The sequence below is a fragment of the Triturus cristatus genome, chromosome 7, assembly GCF_964204655.1.
Source record: "Triturus cristatus chromosome 7, aTriCri1.1, whole genome shotgun sequence".
In the NCBI taxonomy this organism is placed as follows: Eukaryota; Metazoa; Chordata; class Amphibia; order Caudata; family Salamandridae; genus Triturus; species Triturus cristatus.
The window spans coordinates 1152117555-1152139149 of record NC_140590.1 but is presented as its reverse complement, the minus strand read 5'-3'; the positions used below and the strand labels follow the sequence as shown (position 1 = coordinate 1152139149).

The 21595-nt window shown below is 47.4% G+C and overlaps 1 protein-coding gene across 11 annotated transcripts in view; it reads right to left on the bottom strand.

The window, feature by feature from the left end:
* The window catches only part of LOC146811304 (C-terminal-binding protein 2), a 102081-nt gene that overhangs the window by 32148 nt on the left and 48338 nt on the right, over window positions 1-21595 (bottom strand). For all 11 annotated transcript variants that reach the window (XM_085618396.1, XM_085618397.1, XM_085618402.1 and 8 more), the window contains 3 exons: window positions 21147-21353; window positions 15555-15769; window positions 14859-14989 (listed from right to left, as the gene is read on the bottom strand). In XM_085618396.1, coding sequence (XP_085474522.1) covers window positions 14859-14989; window positions 15555-15769; window positions 21147-21353 — 553 coding nt within the window. The remainder of the gene's footprint in view (window positions 1-14858; window positions 14990-15554; window positions 15770-21146; window positions 21354-21595) is intronic.

Genomic DNA, 21595 nt, shown 5'->3' with positions numbered 1-21595 from the left:
TGAGGGAAGTGATGGCCACCAGAAAAGCTGTTTTCCATGTGAGAAATTGCAGCTCGCATTTATGTAATGGTTCGAAAGGGGGTCCCATTAACCGTGTGAGGACTATATTCAAGTTCCAGACAGGTGAGGGTGGCACTCTGGGTGGAATTACTCTTTTGAGGCCTTCCATAAAGGCTTTGATGGCAGGCACTTTGAAAAGTGAGAGGTGCTGCCTGTTCTGTAAATAAGCAGCAATTGCAGCGAGGTGTAACCGAATGGAAGTATATGCTAGGTTACACCTCTGTAAATGGAGTAAATAACATATAATGTGCTGTATGGATACATTTAAAGGATTGATTGTGTTGTTGTGGCAGTAAACAACAAATCTTTTCCACTTTGCTGCATAGCACGCTCTAGTAGTAGGGCGTCTAGCTTCCCTGATACTGTTCATGCAATCAGGGGGAAGGTTAAGGTATCAGAGTTCTAGGACCTCAGGAGCCAGATCGCAAGGTTGAGCTGAGCTGGGTCTGGGTGCCTGATCTCTCCATGGTTCTGAGTTAGGAGGCATGGTGAGAGGTGTAGCTTTTGGTGTGGTACTACTGAGAGTTCCAGCAGTGTGGTGTACCACGGTTGTCTGGCCCATGTTGGAGCTACTAGGATCAGAGTTAGGGAATGCTGTTGTAGCTGTCGCACCACTAATGGAATTAGTGGGAGAGGTGGAAAAGCGTATGCAAATTTGTTGGACCAGTTCATCCATATCGCATTGCCTTTGGACAATGGGTGTGGATATCTGGCGGCAAAGCTTGGGCATTTTTTGTTTTCGTGGGTGGCGAATAGGTCTATGTGTGGATGCCCCCACTTCTGAAAGAACGGATGAAGAACCTGTGGGTGAAGTTCCCACTCGTGGATCTGCCGTGTCTGTCTGCTGAGCAGATCTGCCACGGTGTTTGACTCCTGGGACATGTTGGGCTAGGAGAAAAATCTTGTGGAATTGCCCATCTCCATATGCTCTGTGCTAACAGAGAGCTGTGGAGAGTGTGTGCCCCCCTGTTTTTGAATGTAGTACATGGCAGTCATGTTGTCTGTGCGAATGAGGACTGCCTTGCCTGAAATCTGCGTCTGGAAGGATTTTAGGGCGAGGAAGATCGCCAGTAACTCCAGATGGTTGATGTGGAGTAACTTCTGTTGCGGCGTCCATGTGCCTTGTGCTGTGAGATGTAACAGATGAGCTCCCCAGCCGGAGAGCGATGCATCTGCTGTTAAGATTTGTGGGACTGGGTCCAGGAACGGTCGACCTTTGGAAAGGTTTGTGGTGTTCCACCACTGCAGAGAGCGATGGGTGCGACCGTCTACCAACACCAGATCTGTCAGTTGTCCCTGGGCCTGGTTCCACTGGTGTGCTAAGCACTCTTGGAGTGGACGCATTTGGAGTCTTGCATGGGGCACTATAAAGATGCAAGAGGCCATCATCCCTATGAGCTGCATAAACACTCTTGCTGGGAGAGTGTTGACATAGGAATTTTTGACGCAGAGCCTGTTTTTTTGCAATCCTGGCAGGATTGGGATAGGCTATGGCTTTTAAGGTGTCTATGGTGGCTCCGAGATATTGTTTTGTGTGTGATGGTACCAGGTGGGATTTTTGATGGTTCACCGTGAAACCTAGCTGGTGAAGTAGTTGGACCGTAGTGGTGGTATGTTGCACACATTGTTGGTAGGACGTGGCGTTTATCAGCCAATCGTCCAGATACGGGAAGACGTGAATGTGCCGTCTTCTGAGGAGTGCAGCCACTACTGCCAGGCACTTGGTGAAAACCCTTGGTGCTGTTGTTACCCCGAACGGGAGCACCTTGAACTAGTAGTGTTGTCCGTCCACCACAAATCTGAGGTACTTTCTGTGAGACTGGTGTAATGGGATGTGAAAGTATGCGTCTTTCAAATCCAGAGTGGTGAGAAAATAGTTCTGGGAGAGGAGTGGAAGAACCTGTTGAAGGGTTACCATGTGAAAATGGTCTGAATGTATGTAGGTGTTTAGAGGTCTGAGATCTAGGATAGGTCGTAGAGTCTCGTCCGTCTTTGGAATCAGAATGTACAGGGAGTAGACCCCTACATTTTGTTGATTTATGGGGACCTGCTCTATTTCTCCTTTTTGCAGGAGGGAGATCACCTCTTGTGTTAGTAGCGCAGTATGTTCTTGAGACATAGGGCGGTGCCTGGGTGGAATGTTTGGGGGGGTAGATGTTAATTCTAGGCAATACCCTGACTGAATAATTTGTGTCACCCATCTGTCTGAGGTGATTGTCTCCCAGACGTGAAGGAAATGTTGTATTCTGACCCCCCCCGGAGTGGAATGGTCTGGCGGGAGCGGGGGAAAGTCATTGGGCAGGAGGTGTGGCAGAGCGGGCGGTATTGGTCTTGCCTCTGCCCTTATTATTATTGCCTCTGTATCCGCCTCTTTGATAACCCTTTGTGAAGGTAGCTTGAGGAGGGGATTTGTAGGACGTGGATGCACTATTCGAGGAGTAGCCTCTGCCCGTGCCCCGAAAGGAAGAGCGGCAAAAGGAGCGCCTGGGAGTATGCGACTGCAGGGCTCCCATGGATTTCGCCGTGTCTGTATCTTTTTTCAAGGGCTTCGTCTACTTTGGGGCCAAATAGATGATCTTGGTCGAATGGGTGGTTTAATATAGAGGCCTGTACCTCCGGTTTAAACCCTGAAACTGAGCCAGGCATGGCGACGGAGAAGGACACTGGTGTTTATGGTCCTGGAGGCTGTATCTGCTGCATCTAGGGCACAGCGTATCGAGGTATTGGTTATTGTTTTCCCCTCTTGAATCAGTTCATTAGCCCTAGTCTTGTACTTTTCAGGGAGATGGTGCATGATGGTCTCTAGCTCATCCTAGTGCGCCCTGTCGTATCGGGCCAACAGTGCTTGTGTATTGGCGATACGCCATATATTGGCAGCTTGTGACGCAGTGCGCTTCCCTGACGCGTCTAGGAGCTTGGACTTTGTCAGGTGGGGGTGCTTCGCCTGACGCCTGAGAATTTGAGCGCTTCCTAGCTGTAGATACGACTAGGGAATCCAATGGTGCAGGGCCTTTAATGTAAGAAGGGTCTGTGGGGGCGGCTTTATATTTCTTCTCTATACGAGGATTTAGGACCCTGGCCCTGACTGGGTCTTTAAAAACCTCAAGGGCATGTTTAATTACGCCCTTTAACATAGGTAGAATGGCAGTAGACCTATGTGCATCGTCAAAGGTATCTAGGAGAAAATCCTCCTCCACTGGGTCAGTATGTAACTCCACCCCGTGGTAGTGTGCCGCCCGTTGTAACAAATGGTGGAAACCCAAGGAATCTTCAGGTGGGGATGGCCTAGGTGGGTATCTGGGATGTCCGGATTGTTATAATCATCCCATGGGTCTGGAGATCCAGTAGGGGTGGGGTCTTGTGGCACATCTTATGGATCATAATAAGGATCTCCTAAATCGTCTGGGACAGGAGACAAGGTGGGGGAACGATGAGGTGGGGGGGTGGGGGTGGAGGTGGAGAGGGTGGAGGGGGTGGGGAAGGCACGCTGAAAGGAGAAGTAGCAATGTCCTTTCTCTTTGGAGGTGGAGGTGGAGCCAGCTTGTCCAAGTGTCTCTTTTTTTAAGACAATGTCAAGTGTCCAGTTTTTGGATCCTTGGTGAGGGTTTTTTGCAGAGGATCCGGTGTGAAAAGTTCCTTCGACACTGGTTGTTCGGTCGGCGCCGAAGGTTTCAGGGCCGACGGTCTTTTAGGCTTATCGAAGCCGTGCTTCTTTGGGACCTCCGATTTTTTTTGTCGGTGCCATAGAAGGTCTCTGCACGGGAGTGTCGGTGCCGAGGGCCTTGTGATGTTTGGTCGGCGCCGGAGGAGCAGGTTTCGACACCGAAGATTTCAGTGCCGGGTCCGGCGTGGAGGTGGATTTTTTCTTCGGTGCCGAAGGGTGTTTCTCGGCACCAGTGGTCGGCTGGCTCGAGCCCGAGCTGCCAGAAGGCTTGATAGGCTTCTTTACCGGGCCCGAAGGTGGGGTGTGAAAAGCAGTGTCCTTGGTCTTGCCTAGGCCCGGAGGCAAAGGTGTGACCAAAGCCTTTTTCGGTATCGGCGTGGGAGGGGAAATTGTACTCACGACCCGCTGCGCCGGGGTGATGTCCTCCACATCTGAGTCGTCGGCCTCGGAAGCGCTGACGAGGTAGTCGTCCTCCTGTTCGATGTCCTGCTGTCCCGGAGCTTCGACGTCGTCCCCGAAGAAGTCGACTGGAGCGGAGGTCGAGGAGTGCGCCATGTTGCGTCTAGCCCGTCGATCTCGAATGGTCTTTTTTGAGCAAAAAGACTTGCAGGCGGGACAGTCTCAGGCCTCGTGTTCTGGGGAGAGGCAGAGGATGCACACCTCATGAAGATCGGTGGGGGGAAACTTGGACCCACATAGAGGGCACTTCTTGAAGGGAGTTCTTTCCATCAGCTGAGATCGGAGCCGGAATAGGCCCGAAGGCTGCCGTCGACGACCGGAATCGAAGAAGTACCGAAGAGAAGATGAGTAAGATTTATTATCTGAAGAAGCTCGATGAGCGAGGATTTGTGCGTCGTTCGGTGAACTGGGAAGTTCGGAACCGGAGCGCGAAGTATTACACCCGAGCCCGATGGAGGAAAAAAACAATCTGAGGATGGAGCCGAAGCCCATGCGCAATACTAACCAGAGGAGTCACCGACCTCGTGACTTCCAAAGACTTTCCAAGAGGAAAAACAAACTGCAAACATCCGGGCCCAACACCAGTATAATCTGCAGCTCATATGCCTCGAACATACTGTTCTCCTCGAGAAGCTACAGGTATCACAATAGGGAAATACAAGCATCTTTGTACAAGGAACCACAGACTTCCTTTCTGAGGAACCAGATGCGTCCCTGTGAAAGACCTCCCCATTCTGAGGCTATATAGGCTGCCTGGCATAACAAACCCGACGAGAAACCAATCACTCCATCCAAAGAACTACAGACACCCCCCTCACTGCGAAACACAGACATCGATCCTCTAGAATCTAGCTACAGGCATTCCACCCGAGTAACCACAGACATGAACAATTGTTACTTACCTGTAAACAGGTGGTTCTCCAGTATTGGTGTCTTTCATAGATTCACATGCTTGAATATTCCCCGTCGTCGGAGTGGGAGTCCCACGGTAAATAATATAGCAATATATACAGTCATAATATATATATATATATATATATATATATATATATATATATATATATATACACACATAAGTAATCATATAACAACAGAGATATAAGTAAGTGATAAACATCAAGAATGTCCCTATATGAAATCTCCATAGAGATACATGGAAAGAGAAAAAAGACATTCGCAGTCTGTCATTATGTTAGCCCAAACTATGGCCAATCAGGCGCCAGCTCCTCTCTAGAACCTTCTCCTCAGAGCTCCTCACCTCAGATTTTCGTAGCACCAAAGTGACTTTAGAGTGTATGAGGAGAAGAGAGCCTCTGAAGGGAGGAGGGAGGGTTGCATGTGAATCTATGAAAGACACCAATACTGGAGAGCCACCTGTTTACAGGCAAGTAACAATTGTTCTTCTCCAGTATTGGGGTGTCTTTCATAGATTCACATGCTTGAATATAGAATAGCCAGCAGTAACAATTATCATTGTTTCCATAGTCATAACAGCACTAAACAATTGTAATGCCAATCAATATCCTTATATATATATGATATTACTGAATATCTATACAAGTGTAAATGAACCATTATTTCAACGGTACATGGAAACAATATGGAGGAGGGAAGGAAGAGGCTCACCTTATTTAAAAAGATTGCGAAGCACTGCCTGCCCAACTGCAGCATCCTCCTCGTTTAAAGTTGCCAAGCAGTAAGGTCTTGTAAACGTAGGTCTGCTTGACCACGTAGCTGCTCTGCAGACCTGATGTAAAGGCACTCCAGCAAATAATGCGGTTGAAGAAGACATCGCTCTAGTGGAGTGAGCCCTCACTGGTGACTGTAATGGCTCGTTTGCCTTTTGATGGCAGAAGACGATGGCTGCTGAAACCCAACGTGCAATAGTTGGTTTTGTAACTGGACGTCCCTTGTGATAGCGTCCATAAGCTATGAAGAGTTGATCAGTCTTTCGTAAAGAAGCTGTTCTGCTGATGTAGAACTTTAAACATCTTTTCACATCCATGGAATGTAATCTTTGCTCTGCAGGAGTTTGAGGATGAGCAAAGAAGGTTTTCAAAATCACTGGTTCGTTAATATGAAAGTCTGAAGGCACCTTCGGCAAGAAAGTTGGATTTGTACGCAACACTACAGAATCTGGTTTGAACTGTAGGAAAGGTGGATTTATGGTAAATGCATGAATGTCACTGACGCGACGTGAAGACGTTAGTGCCAGAAGAAGAGCCACCTTCCATGTTAGATACTTCAACTCGACCTTGTGAATAGGTTCAAACGGTGGCCTCATTAGTTGTGCCAATACGATGTTTACCTGCCACAATGGAGGCGGGCGTCTAACAGGAGGAAATAACCCTTTGAAGAATTGATGGATAACCATCCTTACGGAAACGGGAAATTGCCGCCAGAAAAACCCTCAAGGTTGCATGAGACAATCCGGAGTTAGCTAAATGCAAGAAGAAAGGTAAAAATTGTTGTGGCGTGGAGTGAAACGGGTGAACCCCATTAGCTGCACACCAGTGGCAGAATCTTTTCCACTTTAATTTGTACGTTTTTACCGTAGAAGGAGCCCTCGCCTGAGCCAAGTTGTCTCTACAGTCATGTGGAATGTCTAAATGGGCAAATTCACAGTGCTCAGGTTCCAAGCTGATAAGCTCAGTGAGGAGGGATTCGGATGACAAATTTTCCCCTTGCTCATTGTAAGTAGATCTGTACGAGGATATAGAAGGATTGGTTCGCATTGAGACAGTAGGAGTAACTCCGAGAACCATGCCTGCCGAGGCCAACGGGGGGCTATTAGAAGTAGATGGCAAGGTTGCCTCCGCATCTTCCACAGGACACGAGGTATGAGTGGGATTGGAGGAAAAGCGTAGGCAAACAGATTGTACCAGTTCATCAAAAGGGCATTGCCCCGTGATCCTTGGTGGGGATGCCAGCTTGCATAATCTCGGCATTTCCGGTTCTCTGGTGTGGCAAAGAGATCCAGTTGTGGGAGACCCCACCGTTGAAATATTTTCTCCAGAGTTGGCTGATGTAACTCCCATTCGTGGGTCGATGAGGAGGACCTGCTCAGGGAATCCGCTAGAATATTGGATACCCCCGGTAGATGAACTGCTGCAATCGTATTGTGATGGTCGAGAGACCAATCCCAGATCGACTGAGCTAGTCGAGACAGTTTCGGAGATTTTGTTCCGCCCTGCTTGTTTATATAGTGCATGCAGGTTGTGTTGTCTGTCTGTATTAGGACTGATTCTCCTTGGATTAAAGGAAGAAAGGATTTGAGAGCCAGAAATATAGCCATGATGTGAGAAAGTGCCATCTTTCTTGCATGGTATGCCCCACTTTTTGCTAAATTGCTGAATGTACTTTGACTGGGTGTACCCTGGGTTCCTGCCAATCAGGTGCCCAGGGCCTATGTTCCTTCCTTAAACCACACAAACTCCAAATTGGCAAACCCTAGCCACATGTCAGCCCCTAGTAAATGGTACCCTAGGTACCCAGGGCCTTGTGACCAGGGAAGGCCTCTAAGGGCTGCAGCACTCATTGTGCCACCCTCAGAGACCCTGTACCCTTACACACACACACTGCCCTTGCAGGCTGAGTGTCTGGGTGCAGGACAAAACAAAGAGTCGACATGGCACACATCACTGTGTACCATGCCCATCACCTACACTGCCAAGGCATATGTCAGCCACCCCTCTAGCTGGGTGCATTACGCCTATGGTGTGGGCACAGGAGCAGGAGCCCTGTGCCCCTACAGTACCCGGGTCCATTCCTGGGCACTGTAAGTGCAGTGCTGTCATTTAAGAATACATGGTGCTGAGAGCTTGTCAAACACGAGCTCCACAGCACCATATTGGCAACACTGAAGCCTGGGAAGTTTGGTATCAAACTTCTCAGCACATTGAACCCACACTGATGCCAGTGTAGGATTTAATGTACTAAGCACCCCAGAGGGCATCTTAGAAGATGCCCCCTTACAGCTAACTTGCAATCCACGTCTGCTCTGAGGCTGCCCAGGCTGCCACACAGCAGACACGTTGCTGGACCCCTGGGTGGGAGAGCCCCTGCTCTCCCGGGCCTGCAACAATGCACATCCTGGGTGAGGTGAGAAATCTCCTCCCCCAGGATGAGCAAAGGGAAGCTTCAAAGGCATGCCGCCAGTTGGAGTTTCCCCAGGCCACTGCAACCCCCCACTCTGGCGGGAAGCTTGGCCGGAAACCCCATACAAGGACAGGGGATGTGCCAGCCTGCCCACCCCACCCCTCAGGTGGGGGAGGCGAGGTGAAGCACATCTCCGGGCTCTCGCCATCTTGAAGATGGGAGGCCCTACCCTATCAGGATTAGGCTACTGCCCCCCTCCCACAGGAGAGAGGCAGGATAGGGGGTGTACCCACCCCAGGACAAGGACCCATTGGTCCCTGGCCTTCACCTACCTGTAACGCCCCTAAATCTAGTATTTAGGGGCCCCCTGAACCTTCCTTCCGGAGATTCCAGATAGAAAAACGACAAGAAGAGCAAGAAGAACAAAGACCTGCCCTGCAGCTGCTAAAAAGAGAAGAAGACACCAACTGCTTTGGCCCCAGCCCTACCGGCCTGTCGACTCTCGAACCTGCACCAGCGCGGCATCCCACGTGGCCAGCAACCTCACCAACCCCGGAGGACCTGGCTACCTTTTAGCTCTAAGCCCCTGGGACTCCCACGAGTAGAGGCTCTACTCAAGAAACCTACTTGCTATCCCTGGCACCAGCCCGGGACCGCGGACCCAACACACTCTGCACCAGCCAAGCCTGGCCAGTGCCGGAGTGGACAAAGACCCAGAGGACGACCCCACGGCGACTGTGACCCAGAGTCCGGCACCCAAGGACCCCCCTCGACATCCCGGAAGAAGCCTGCAGCCTCAGAACCAAGTGCCACCCCAGCCGCGATCAACCAGAGGGTAAGATTCCCGACGTCAAAAGGCACCCCTGCACCCGGCGCCCTGCGACCCCCTGTGCCCAATCCCGGGGTACCCACCTAACCTACAACTACCCAACTTACCTCTCGAAGTGGTGGTGGCACCTGAAACATCCTCGTCCCCGAGCCTGCAGCCTCTTTCCAAACCGGAACATTCCCATTGATTTCCATTGAGCGCCCTAAGGCTCAAAAGCACCCTGCACCCAGCCGCCCGAGTGGCCCTGGCAGTGCCCTCTCTACACTAACCTACTTCCCCACTTGCCCTGAGTAAGTGACCAGGAGCCCAGCTCCCACAGCCGCGTGGCTTGCCAGACAGCAGCCACCAACCAAGGCCCCCCCTATCCCTCGTAGGATAACATTGGGCCCAACTCTCTCTGCACCCGGCCGTCCTGAAACCGCTGAGGGTGAACCAACTGTACCTACCTGACACTGGGGGACCCCTGAGTCCATGCCCGGAATTTCAACACTACCAGTCGAGTACTTACCCTTAAACCGCTAACTTCATTTTCCTCATAGGGTAACATTGACTGGCTTCTTCTTCAAAAATCTTCTAAGTGTGAACTTTTCAAAACTGCAAAAATTCACCAAAAATCAGCCAAGTGACAAAAACGAATTTACTCACCTGCTCCTAGGTGAGCTCCCAGTGCTGGATCTTGGTGCCCAGCCCTGACTCTGAAAAGTGTTCACAACTATACTTACTTCTAACTCATTTTTCTCCCATAGGAAACCATTGTCTGCTTTTCTGTGAAATTTCTTCTAAGTGTCTACTTTTGCAAATTTGAAATATTCTTTTAAAATCGTACCATTTCTGCAAACGAAATTACTTACCTGCTTTTGATAAGGACCCCAGTCCTGGGTCTAGGCACCCAGTCCTGGATTACTAAAGTAACGATAAAGTACTCTACCTGCAATTTGAATTTCTTGCCATAGAGATCCATTGAATGTTTTCTGTGAAATATTTTCTAAGTGCTAACTTTTGAAATAGCTAAATATTATTTAAAAATCATTACAGTTATTAAGTCGACTTTCATCACTTGATTCTGAATACTGACCCCAGGCTGGTTCTAGGATCCAGACCTGGAATTCCAAAAGTAATCTGAAAAGTAATTTATTACAAATAACCTGAATTTACCATTGAGCTCAATGCATTGTTATGTTTAGGAAATAGGATTGTTTATTGCAACCAACTGTGACGGTTTACACAAATTTATTGCTTGAAACAAAAGTATTTATATTCAACCTCTCATTCTGAGAAAGTATATTTTTACCCCCTTTGTGGTTCTAAAAATAAAACAAGCATATATTTTATATATACAAATCATTGGCCTAGAGTTCAGTTATTGAGTGTGTGAAACCATTTGCTGACTGAGTGTACAATAAATGCTTTACACTGTCCTCTGGTACTGCCTTACTGCTCGACCAAGCTACCACTTTTGAGAGTAAGGTCATACCTAACTTTGACCTCTATCAGCCTCTGGGGGGACTGTGGACTCTGTACACCCTGTACCTATTAGGGAACAGTATATACAGAGCCACTTTCCCACACATGAGCTCCAACCTGTTGATGTGCCAGGCTTTTTGGCATGTTGTCCATTTCCCCTTGATTGATAGATCCTCCAAATGAGCACCCCATCCTTCTAGAGAGGCGTCTGTTATTGTCATGTCTGGTACTATTGACAGAAATGAAATGCCTTCCATTAGATTTAACGGTTGTGTCCACCACTTCAGCGCCGACTTCATCCGATCTGTGACGGTTACGAGATCGTGGAAAGAACCCGTAACCTGACGCCATTGAACATCCAGTTCTTCTTGGATGGGGCGTGTCCGTAATCTGCAATGAGGGATCAATGCAATGCATGAGGACGCCATTCCCAGAAATGACTTCAACAGTCTTACAGAAACGGATCTTTTTGATCTGATAAGGGTTACCAGTCGGAGAAACCTTTGAAGATGGTCTTGGGAGAGAAGTGCCCTTGCTGACACGGTCTCCAAAGTTGCTCCCAGAAAATCCTTGTGATGAGAAGGCTGTAGATGGGACTTCGTGGTATTTATGGAGAGCCCTAAGGCCCGAAACACCTCCTTGCAAAGACGTGTGTGCTGTCGAAGTTGCACTTCCGATTGTGATTTTAGGAGACAGTCGTCCAGATATGGGAAGATCTGGACACCCTGGAGACGTAGGAACGCTACCACAGGGGCAAGCACCTTTGTAAACACTCGAGGGGCCGAGCGTAGCCCGAATGGTAGTACCTTGAACTGGAAATCGTTCCGACCCACTCGAAAACGAAGAAATTTCCGATGTTGTCGTAGTATGGGGATATGAAAATATGCATCTTGGAGATCGATTGTTGTCATGAAATCTCCTGTTGAGAGTAATCGCAAGATCTCTACAAGCGTCAACATGCGAAAGGATTGTTTCTTTAGAAACCTGTTAAACCCTCAGATCTAGAATGGGTCTCCATTCCCCGTTCTTTTTGGTGATAAGAAGAAAAATAAATAAATAAATAAATAAAAAACAATCGGGAATAAAATACTTTTCCTCTTTGAGATCTTGGTACTACCTCTATAGCTCCATTGTTTATTAGAAGTTGAACTTGATGTAACAGTTCCTTGATACGAGTCGGTGGTGGTCCGGTAGGTGGTGTGGGTGGAGGGAATTCGATGAACTCTAAGGTGACCTCTTTCTACAATGTCCAAAACCCAACGGTCCCTTGTTATGGAGATAACCATGCAAGAAAGATGGCACTTTCTCACACATAGTCAATTGGAAAGGAAGAGAAGGCTCCTTGGCGTCTTGTATAGACAACGGAACCCACCGGAATCCGTGGCCTTTTTAATTTTTAAAGGTGGTCTTGTTCGAAGAGGTATTTATTTCATTTGTGTAATAGCATGAATATAGTGCTGACCCGCTAGGTGGCTGCGCAGCGCTTTACACACTCGCCAAGATAGAAGAATTTATCCTCCAGGACGGCACCCGAATTAACAACCGACAGGCATGAGTCCGCGCCTTTCCTGACAGAAACAGAACTATTATACTCTTGGAAGAGTGTTTGATGGAAAAGCGACGTTGGTGTGATTATTGCGCTCCGCCTCGCTACAAACCTGGCGTGCTAACCTCAGCCGGGAAGAGAGCTCTTTAAAGGGACAGACACTGCATCACAAAAACGGGCTCTGTAACAGGAACGGGAAGGAAAACATATCACGCCCTGTAATGTGCAATTGAGACCAGGGTTAACTTTGCACGATTAATAGATGGCAAATAGTTTTTAGATGTTCAAATGACACGCTGCGGTGACCAAGGTGGTATAACTACTGGAAAAACTAGCCAAACCCTCAGTGTCCTTCCGCGCCTCACACAGCCCATCCTAACAAACCACTTGTAAATTTGGCATGTCACTCGTGATTACTGCCTGGTTTCCCAACTTCAGGAATGTAGAAGTAGCAGATGTCCGATGTGTTGTAACTAACCACCGGCTGTGCTGAAAGAGAAGCTTCTGAGGGAGCGCCGCCTTTCTCCGGGCATTTCTACTATCACGTTTGTCTTGCGCGCTAACCTCCTCTTCACCTCGCCACAACCCGCGGCCGGAATCGTGTTTACTCTGTGGGGCTGACGTGGTTTCAGTGGCTGCTGAAAGTGAGATTTGGTTCGATCCGCATCAGACATAACTGGTGAAACCGGTTTCTGCTCTTTTTTTGTCGCGCTACAGCATACCATGGCATATGTATTCCTCTTCATGCTTGCAGGACGCGTACAATGGCCCTGGAGGGGTGGGGGAGCAGGAAGGGCTGGGGCTACGCTGCTTGCAAGCTGATACGATCGAGCAGCTGTATTATTCAGTACGGCTAGTGGTGTCATGGTACAGACAAGTGCTCGCCATGACGTTTTCGTTCGGCTTTTTCGGCCGTCCCACTTGGACAGCCTCGCCTGCTAAAAGGTTTCTTATCTTTATGGGGCCATGTGTTTGGCCCCATAAAGCTAAGAAACCTTTTGAGACGCAAGGAAGGCAGACAAGCCCGTCCAAATGGGACGGCGCATAAAGCCAAATGAAAACGTCACTACCAACTCTTTTCCAATGGCTGGCCACCGTTTAGCATAAACGGTGACGCCAGCCAATGGAAAAGAGGAGCGGGGCTTAATGCCCTTTTCACAAAAAACCCCAAATCATATCTCGCCAGCGAGACTGCGCATGTACGCAGCCTACGCCAGGCGAGACCTAAAAAAACTGCCTGAGGAACAGAGAGTCCGCCCACCAGATGCACCCCTGCTCCAGATGCCCACGGCCTGAGTCCAAGTGTCCTACCAGTCCAGCAAAGGTTCCCCCGCTGTTCTGTGCCAGAGTCCAACGTGGGTTGATCCCCTGCAGCCACCATCCTTAGACCTCCCCCCAGCAACCTGCTTGGTAAGCTGATTTCCGATGCCCAAGGACACCCCTACACCCGGAGCCCATGGGCCTTGGGGAGCTTGACCTACTGTCCCTACGTCCCCTACTATCAATACTTACCTGGGCAGCTGTGGGTTTTCTTCACCTTGTCTCCTGATAGACACCTGCAGTCTTGGTTTAAATCCGATCTACCCCTTTGGATTAAACTGGGCGCACGACGCTACGTTGGCACTCTGCACCTGGTTGCCCCTGTGCCGCGGAGGATGCAAGTTTGGTGCTGCCTTGTGGCCCCCCCCCCGTACTAACCTTAACTTAAAGGAGATCAATCCCCGATACCGCTTTGCTCACCTGCGAGCAGTGAGTCTTCAATCACCCACGGTCTCCAATGGTTAGCATTGGGCACCCGATCCTGAATTTGACCTCTGCACCAAGCCACCCCTGTGCCGCAGGTAGTGCAGCTTTGGTGCCCATTTGAATCTTGCTGGTGTTGACCTGAAACCCTGAAGACTGGAACTGTGTGGTATACTCAACTGCAAACCCATATTCTTGTTTTTCTCCCATAGATTCACATTGCTGAACTGTATTACTTATGAAAAAATTACTTGCCTTAGAACGTACATCTTGATCTTAAAATAAAACTGAAAAGAAGCTTACTTTTATAAAAATTGGTGTGGATCTCCTTTTTGAGTCGTGTGTCATTTATTGGTCATTGCGTGTATAACAAATGTCTTAAACTCCTCTGTGTTAGGCCGAAGGCTGCTCGCCCACACTAGCACAAATAGAGCACTTTTGGGTTTACATTGAGCCATGTACACTTCTGGGGGAATCTCTAGACTTTATGCATAGTAGAACCACCTAATGGTATACCATATACAGAGCCAGGTTCCTACATCTACTTAGTGCACCGTTTTACCAGCAGAAAAGGAATCACTTCAATCTTTTAAATGGAGGTGCACAGCACCAAACACCTGAACTTCAAAGGAAGGAATTTGCCATAAATGATGTTAGTGTATGGAATAAAGCACAAAAGATGCTGACTAAACAGCTGAGCTAGACAATCATACACAATGATATTCAAACCAACATCTTCAAGGTTGCATCTTTGAAGTTACTAATTTGGGGTTTTGCTCGAGATTCACTTAGCATTATGTTTACTGAGGTAGAAGATCTGAGTCTGTGCTGAGACGTTATTCATTGTCCTTTATCTGGTCTGAACCCATATCATCCCTCCCCAATCCACATATTCTTGTTCCTTCACCATATATTGGTACCCCACATGTCTGTTGACTATGGCTCCACCAGCAAACGAACTTCTCCAAATTTGTCTGTGTACAAACAACTCTTACCTGAATGGTTCCGATTCATGCACATCTAGAGCGGCACCCCGAATCCGCCCTTCCTTCAAAGCCTGTGCCAAAGCCTTTTCATCCACCAGCCCTCCACGCGCTGTGTTTACCAGGAAACAGCCTTGGCGCATCTGAAAGGAAGGAATACTTATTCAGGTATGACATCTATGAGAATCTATAGGTCAGGATAAGGCACCACGAGGAGCAGCCACTGTGACAAAAGCTTGTTTTAGGAAGGTGTGTCAAGTAGGAGGGCTGAGACAGGAAAGGTAGTAAAGGAAAAAGCATAACAAAGGAAGGTGTCGAACCCCAGAGGTATGCAGGGTGGACTTGATGGGAACTGAAATGAAGGGGGAGGAGTCGGAGCTACAAACCCTGCCAAGGGAAGGAGCAGCTTGCCGAAGAGGAATGGGGTAGGGCTGAGCATGTTGAAGGAGTATCAGCTGAGCAAACAGGAAGTGACGGCAAAGAGGGGAAAGCTGGTCAAGAAAGAGGTACACAAAGGGAAGAAGCATCATGTAAGAGGCCTATTGATGGGAGGATGCGGAGCAGAGGCACACTTAGGAAAGATGCACTAAGCAGCAAGCATGGATCAGACAGGTAGGTAATATTTATGTTGATATGGAGGCATTCCAAAGACACAACTGGCATCATTAGGCCTACGCAAAAAGCATTAGGTAGTGATAGAGCAATCACCTGCTTCATTGTGAAGTCATTGATGAGGTGATGGTTGTGCTCATTCAGGCTGCAGTGAAGGGTAATGCAATCACTATGCACCAAGAGGTCCTGCAGTGTCCCCATCCTCTGCAGTCCCAGCGAGCGTTCGACCCCATCCGGAAGGTATGGGTCATAGAAGATCACATTGAAGCCAAAGACCTTTGCACGGAGTGCGACTGCTTGGCCAACACGACCTGCAAAAGAGGCACCATGTAAATAGTGGGAAAGGAAAGGCGCAGAGCTCTGAATCCTTGGACAACACAAACAAGACTACCAAAAACCATCCCGAAAGCACACAAATAGGTTCCGTACTGAGAATCATAAACTCCAACAGTGCAAGACAGACACCTGCAGGACCAAGGAAAAGTTGAGCTTTTTGGGGGGGGTAGTAGAACATTTATTCTATGTAAGAAAACATGAGAATAAACTCAGCAAACAATTAACACCCACTGGACAGACTCAAACACAAGCATAGCAGATGTTGTACATGGGGGGGGTTCGTGGGGGACGAGACAGACTGCGCCACCCTGAGAGTGGTGGAGTTGATGACCCAAGACGCGAGTCCAGTAGACCCGTATAAGACTGGGACATGTATGTCTGCTAGACATTATTAAAGAATAGATAGTTCTCATACCAGAGTCGGCAAACGTGACTGTCCTGGAACAGCAGCCCATGCACCACTTCTGTTGACCCTCTATTTAGCAGAGACCGGTGTCTAACCTGGAAGCTAGGGACTGTAGGCTACAATGTATAATTAGACCCATCTCTCTGATAAGGGATTCTATAGGGAGTAACTCCTGACTGCCTATCGCTGCCATGTTTTTTGTTGTTCACTGCTGCATAGAAAGTAAAGTGAAATTGAAGTGATCGAACTTGGAGGCAGCAGAGTGAGGCCTGGTACTGCTAGCAGATTGAAGCTTCTAATGTTTTAGTTACAGATTAGAGTATGGCAAGACATAGTGATTGACAGATAGTTGGGAGCACTGCCATTCACTGCATTAGATTCAAGCTTCAGTGATTTGTTTATGGCTTTGTTCTGAGCGGAGAGGCAGATTGTTATAAAAATCCTATATAATCTCCCAGGTATACTCCCACCTCTTTCCCACTACAGTTTAAGACTTTGTCAAGTAGAGCAAATTAGCATCAGGACAAATCTGCAAGGAGACTATTGCAGCAGTCCAGCTTGTGTAGTTAAAGTACCAATGAACTGATGAGTTATACCAGCAGGTACAATCTGTGGCCAGATCGGGACTAGATTATACTGCTATGGCCGTACTGGTTATAAGTGGTTTCAAGAGTAGGAGTACATTAACTTCTTTCTGGGCTTGGGTTCTTTAGCAAATGTATTCATTTTATAACTTTCTATTGTTACAAACATGGTCCTCCAACTAAAATCTGTGCTATTTTTATAAACTGAGTGTCTGATTCTTTATTGAGCATGTGTCTCACTTAATGCCTTTGTTTGTGCAATAAATGCTTATCACTACCCTCTGATAAGCTCAACTGCTTGCCCACACTACCACAAAAAAGAGCATTTGGGTTATCATTTGTGCCTTTGTTGGTCAACTGGGGTTTGCCTTGACTCTCTACACAGTGTACCTCATTTTGGTCCACAATATAAAGAGCCAGCTTCCTACACCAGGGACTTGCAATGCCCACTGTGAAAGTCATTAAGTGTTCACAAACTAGTAGGGGCACCGGAGCAGTTGAGTACTATCCAATGTGGATTTAAATTTTTCCTTGGTAGTATCAATAAACTATAATATTTTACTTTATGGGTTGATCTAACCTATTGCTGTTGTCTTTAGCAGTGTATGAACCTAATGCTGTTGATGAACTTTTCATAAATGGGACATTTTTTAATTGTTTTTCATAAACAAAACTGGATATTAATATAGATGAACAATTGGAATAACCCATGAGTGGGTATACAGATGATCCACCAATGTGTTTTTGGCATTGGGCATTTCTTATGTAATCCGTGGATAGTAATTAATTTAGGCCCTTTGTTATTATTTCTTGAGGTACAAGTTTATTTCGTACATTCCTCTAGTATAGAACCTTTTATCATGGTTTAATGTTTCCTAATGTTTTTTAATGTACTTTTATGGTCAAATTGACCAAAATAAGGAAATTTAAAAAGGGATTACCTGGGGTGCGATAGTCACATCAATAGTAGATAGGCGACTTAGGGTGCTACGTGATGACCTGGTTTGTTTGGGGGAGGGGGGGGCGCAATACGGCTGTTGGGCGCTGTTTACCAGTTTGGCAATAGTTTGTGTTTAGGGTCGAATATAAGGGAAAAAGGAGTCCTGCAATATCCTCCTTGACACTGTGATACACTCACACCGTTTTAACGCCGCCGTACCCCCGGGTTGACGGCACAGGGCTGTGTGCTTAATAACGAACTGCAAAGTACATCCTCCGCGGCCGGCCCGAAGGGTTGTAGGCTGTCAGCTGTGTATTGTGTGAGTTTGCAATAAAGGTCTTGTTTATAAAAAAAAAAAAAAGGGATTACGTTTTTTTTTGCAAACTCCTAAGGTTTTTGGCGGTGAAATATATTGTATCAGGAGAAAATTGACTGAAGTCTGAGATAAGTAGGGGCACAAAGGGCAAGTGCAGGGCCTCTGTTTTTAGCAAAGTTTATCAGGAGGTGCAAGTCGATCGACTGGAGTGAAACAATACCATACCTACGAGACTGATGAGGTAAAAAAATTATAATTGGGAAATGAGAAAAGGATCCGTCATTATCATAAAGTTGGTACTCTAATTCAAAAGAGGAAAGGAGATCTCCGAGTGATGCAGCGTGGAGAATGGAAAGGTGAAGGCCAAGGAAAGCACCTTGTAAATTTCTTGCTAACCTTAGGCATTCAGGTTACTGTTTTCTATATATCGGTTATCACACAGACTGGCATTTTTCAGCTTCTTAGTGGACTTTATCTATTATCGGATACTCAAGTCCTACCTTTTGGTATTTAAATCTTTGCAGCGTGTTCACTAAATGCCTGGAAAATCTGCACTAATCCCATTCACTATGAGAATGTGTAGGAATTCTGGATCGCGATCTTTTACATCTCTACGCTAATCTTTTACAGCTGTCTGTGGCATGTTATATCTAGTTACATTGCAGGCCGGATCTGCTATCCAGGAGCAAAGGGAGGATCGTTCATCACAGCTAGACAGCCCGGAGATTAACAGTCCAGCTCTTGAGATATGAAACATTCGTATTAGATTCTCACCAATGACTGCAAGCAGATGTTAAGAGACAAGGCACCCTGCAACAACATCTTAGCATTCTTTGGAATGGAGGAGATTTTCTTCTTAGTGGCTTTGTGAGGTACAAAAGCCCCTGACCTATCAAGAAACTGATGTTATTCAATTAGTAAGCGTTGACCTTTAATACAGCATAATCCGGGTCCATCTGTCAGCAATTACATCTTACATGAAACCTCTCTAACGTATCGTTCAAGATGCCTGTAATTACTTATTTTAGGGAAATACTTTAGAACCAATACACAATTGTGAACTAAAACCGTTTCCCACAGAAGCAGCTTTCTTAATTCAGATTTTGTCTGCCAGGATAGGAAGCGTTAAAAGCCTTTTACAGTTTCAGAGGTAGGACGGTAGGGAGGACACTTGACATTTCTACCTCAAAGGTCACAACTGCATGTCAATCCATCCGAGGTCTCTTTAAAAAAAACGATCTACGCTGGGACCTTTGACCATCTGGATGTTCAAAAAACTATTTGAAGGACTTCGAAGCTGTAAGATAGTCCCTCTTTTTGCATGGTTGCCCCCACTTTTTGCTAAACTGCTGATGTAATTTGACTGAGTGTACCCTGGGTTCCTGCCATACAGGTACCCAAGGCCTATGTTCTTTCCCTAAAACTGCATTAAGACAAAACACAATTGGCACGCTTAGGCCACAGGTCAGTCCCTTGTAAATGGTACCACGGGCACTGTGGCCAGGGAAAGCCTCTAATTAGGTCCTCTGGCTTAGGGTTATGCCCACTACCCACAGGAAGTGGTCATATAGAGGGTGTAGTCATTTTAAAGGTAAGTAGCCCATTGGCTACTACCAAACACGCCCTTTAACCATCCTAATTACAGTATTTAGATGGAACCCCTGATGCCTGGACCTGAGATTCTACAGACACAAATAAGAAGTGGATAGAGAAATTTGCTGACCCGAGAACAGAGGAGCAACGACTGACTTGGCACCAACCCAGTCAGCTGCACCAACCCAGTCAGCTGCACCAACCCTTCGTGGAGAAGCAGATTCATCCTGCCGCTGTGCAGGCTCGAAGAGCGCTGCCAAGGCTTCCTAAATCGCAAGAGAACTCCCTTGGGGTACAGGAGCTACTCCCCCGCAGCCACAGGGACCAAAAGAAACAAGGTCTGGTTCAACGTCCTGCCACTTACTGGGACTACTCAAGTTGCAGCTGCCCAGGAAAAAGTCACTGTGCTCCCACAGGTCAGATCCGTCCTCCCTCTAAGTGTGGGGATGCCAGGACCGACCAGAGCAGCACAGCACCAATACCCAAGGTACTGACCCCTTGCAGCAACCAAGACGAGTGAACCTCCAACTGCCACCACCAGACACCTCAAAGCACATCTGCACCTGTGCCCCGTAGCCAGAGTCCGAGAGAGAGGACGGTGCCAACAGGATCCTGAGAACTTCAAAGGTTGAGCCCACCCTTGGGTTTGCCCAGACTGGACTCCCAGTCACCACCTGCAGCCTTTTTGTGCTGGCCACCTCAAACATGAGCAGAAACCAGACACTTAAAAGCACCACTGCACCGGAGCCCCACAGCGTGAGAAGTAGACAAACTGTGTACCTACGTGCCAGAGCAACAACAAACCCAAAGGTTCAACCGGACTGGCTTTCCAGCCCCAGCTGGCAGCCTCTTTCTGACCGGACCGTTCCCCATTGAAGTGAACGGGGCACCCGACGCTGAAACATCTATGTACCTGGACGCCCTAGTACTGCCCGAGGTGACCTGTTGGCGTGGCCTTGATCTCTGCCCCATACTCATCTTAAGTCCAGGAGAAGTGTCCAGTAAGTCGCTGATAATTGCCTAAATGCAGTATATGGTTCCCCCCCCCCCCATAGGATAACATTACCGCTCCAGAAATTGCACCAAGAGTGAACTTTTTAAAACTGTTAACATTCGTATCTTGAAAAAAAAGTACCCAATTCAGATGATCTTGATATCTAAATTTCATATAAAAATAAGTGCTATTTTTATAAACTGGGTGTCGGATTCTTTGAGCATGTGTCTCACTTACTGCCTTTGTTTGTGTAATAAATGCTTATAACTACCCTCTGATAAGCTTAACTGCTTGCCCACATTACCATATAAAAATGCATTGGGTTATCATTTGTGCCCTTGTTAGTCAACTGGGGTTTTGCCTAGACTCTTTACACAGTGTACCTCATTCTGGTCCACAATATAAAGAGCCAGCTTCCTACACCAAGGACTGCCAATGCCCAGTGGGCAAGTCATATTCAGTGTCCACAAACTTTTAGGGGCACCAGAGCAGTTGAGTACCATCCAATGTGTACATTACCAAGACCAATGATGCCCAAAGTCTCTCCACGAATCCGGGCAGCCCCCCCGGCCACTTCTCGTATCTGCTCCACACTGGATGCACGATTCCCTTCACGCATGGCCTGATGCAGCCATGTAACACGTCGATAGAGGTTCAGGATATGGCATAGCGTAGAGTCAGCAGTTTCTTCAACAGATGACGAGGGGATGTTACACACAGCGATGCCTGTGTGAACAAAGAATACAATTAAACTCCACCTAGAAAATAACCTCTAACCTGTGTAAGGCATATATGAACATCAGAAAGAAAAGCTTTGCAAGACATGTAGCCTAATGTCCCCTCCACTAAATCCCTCAATTGTAACAAATTTCCTCTCCAACAAACTACTCCCACTGCACCATTTCACTCACTACATTCCTCAAACACTGGAATTTTACACCCCTTGAAAGGTAGTTTTACCACCATTT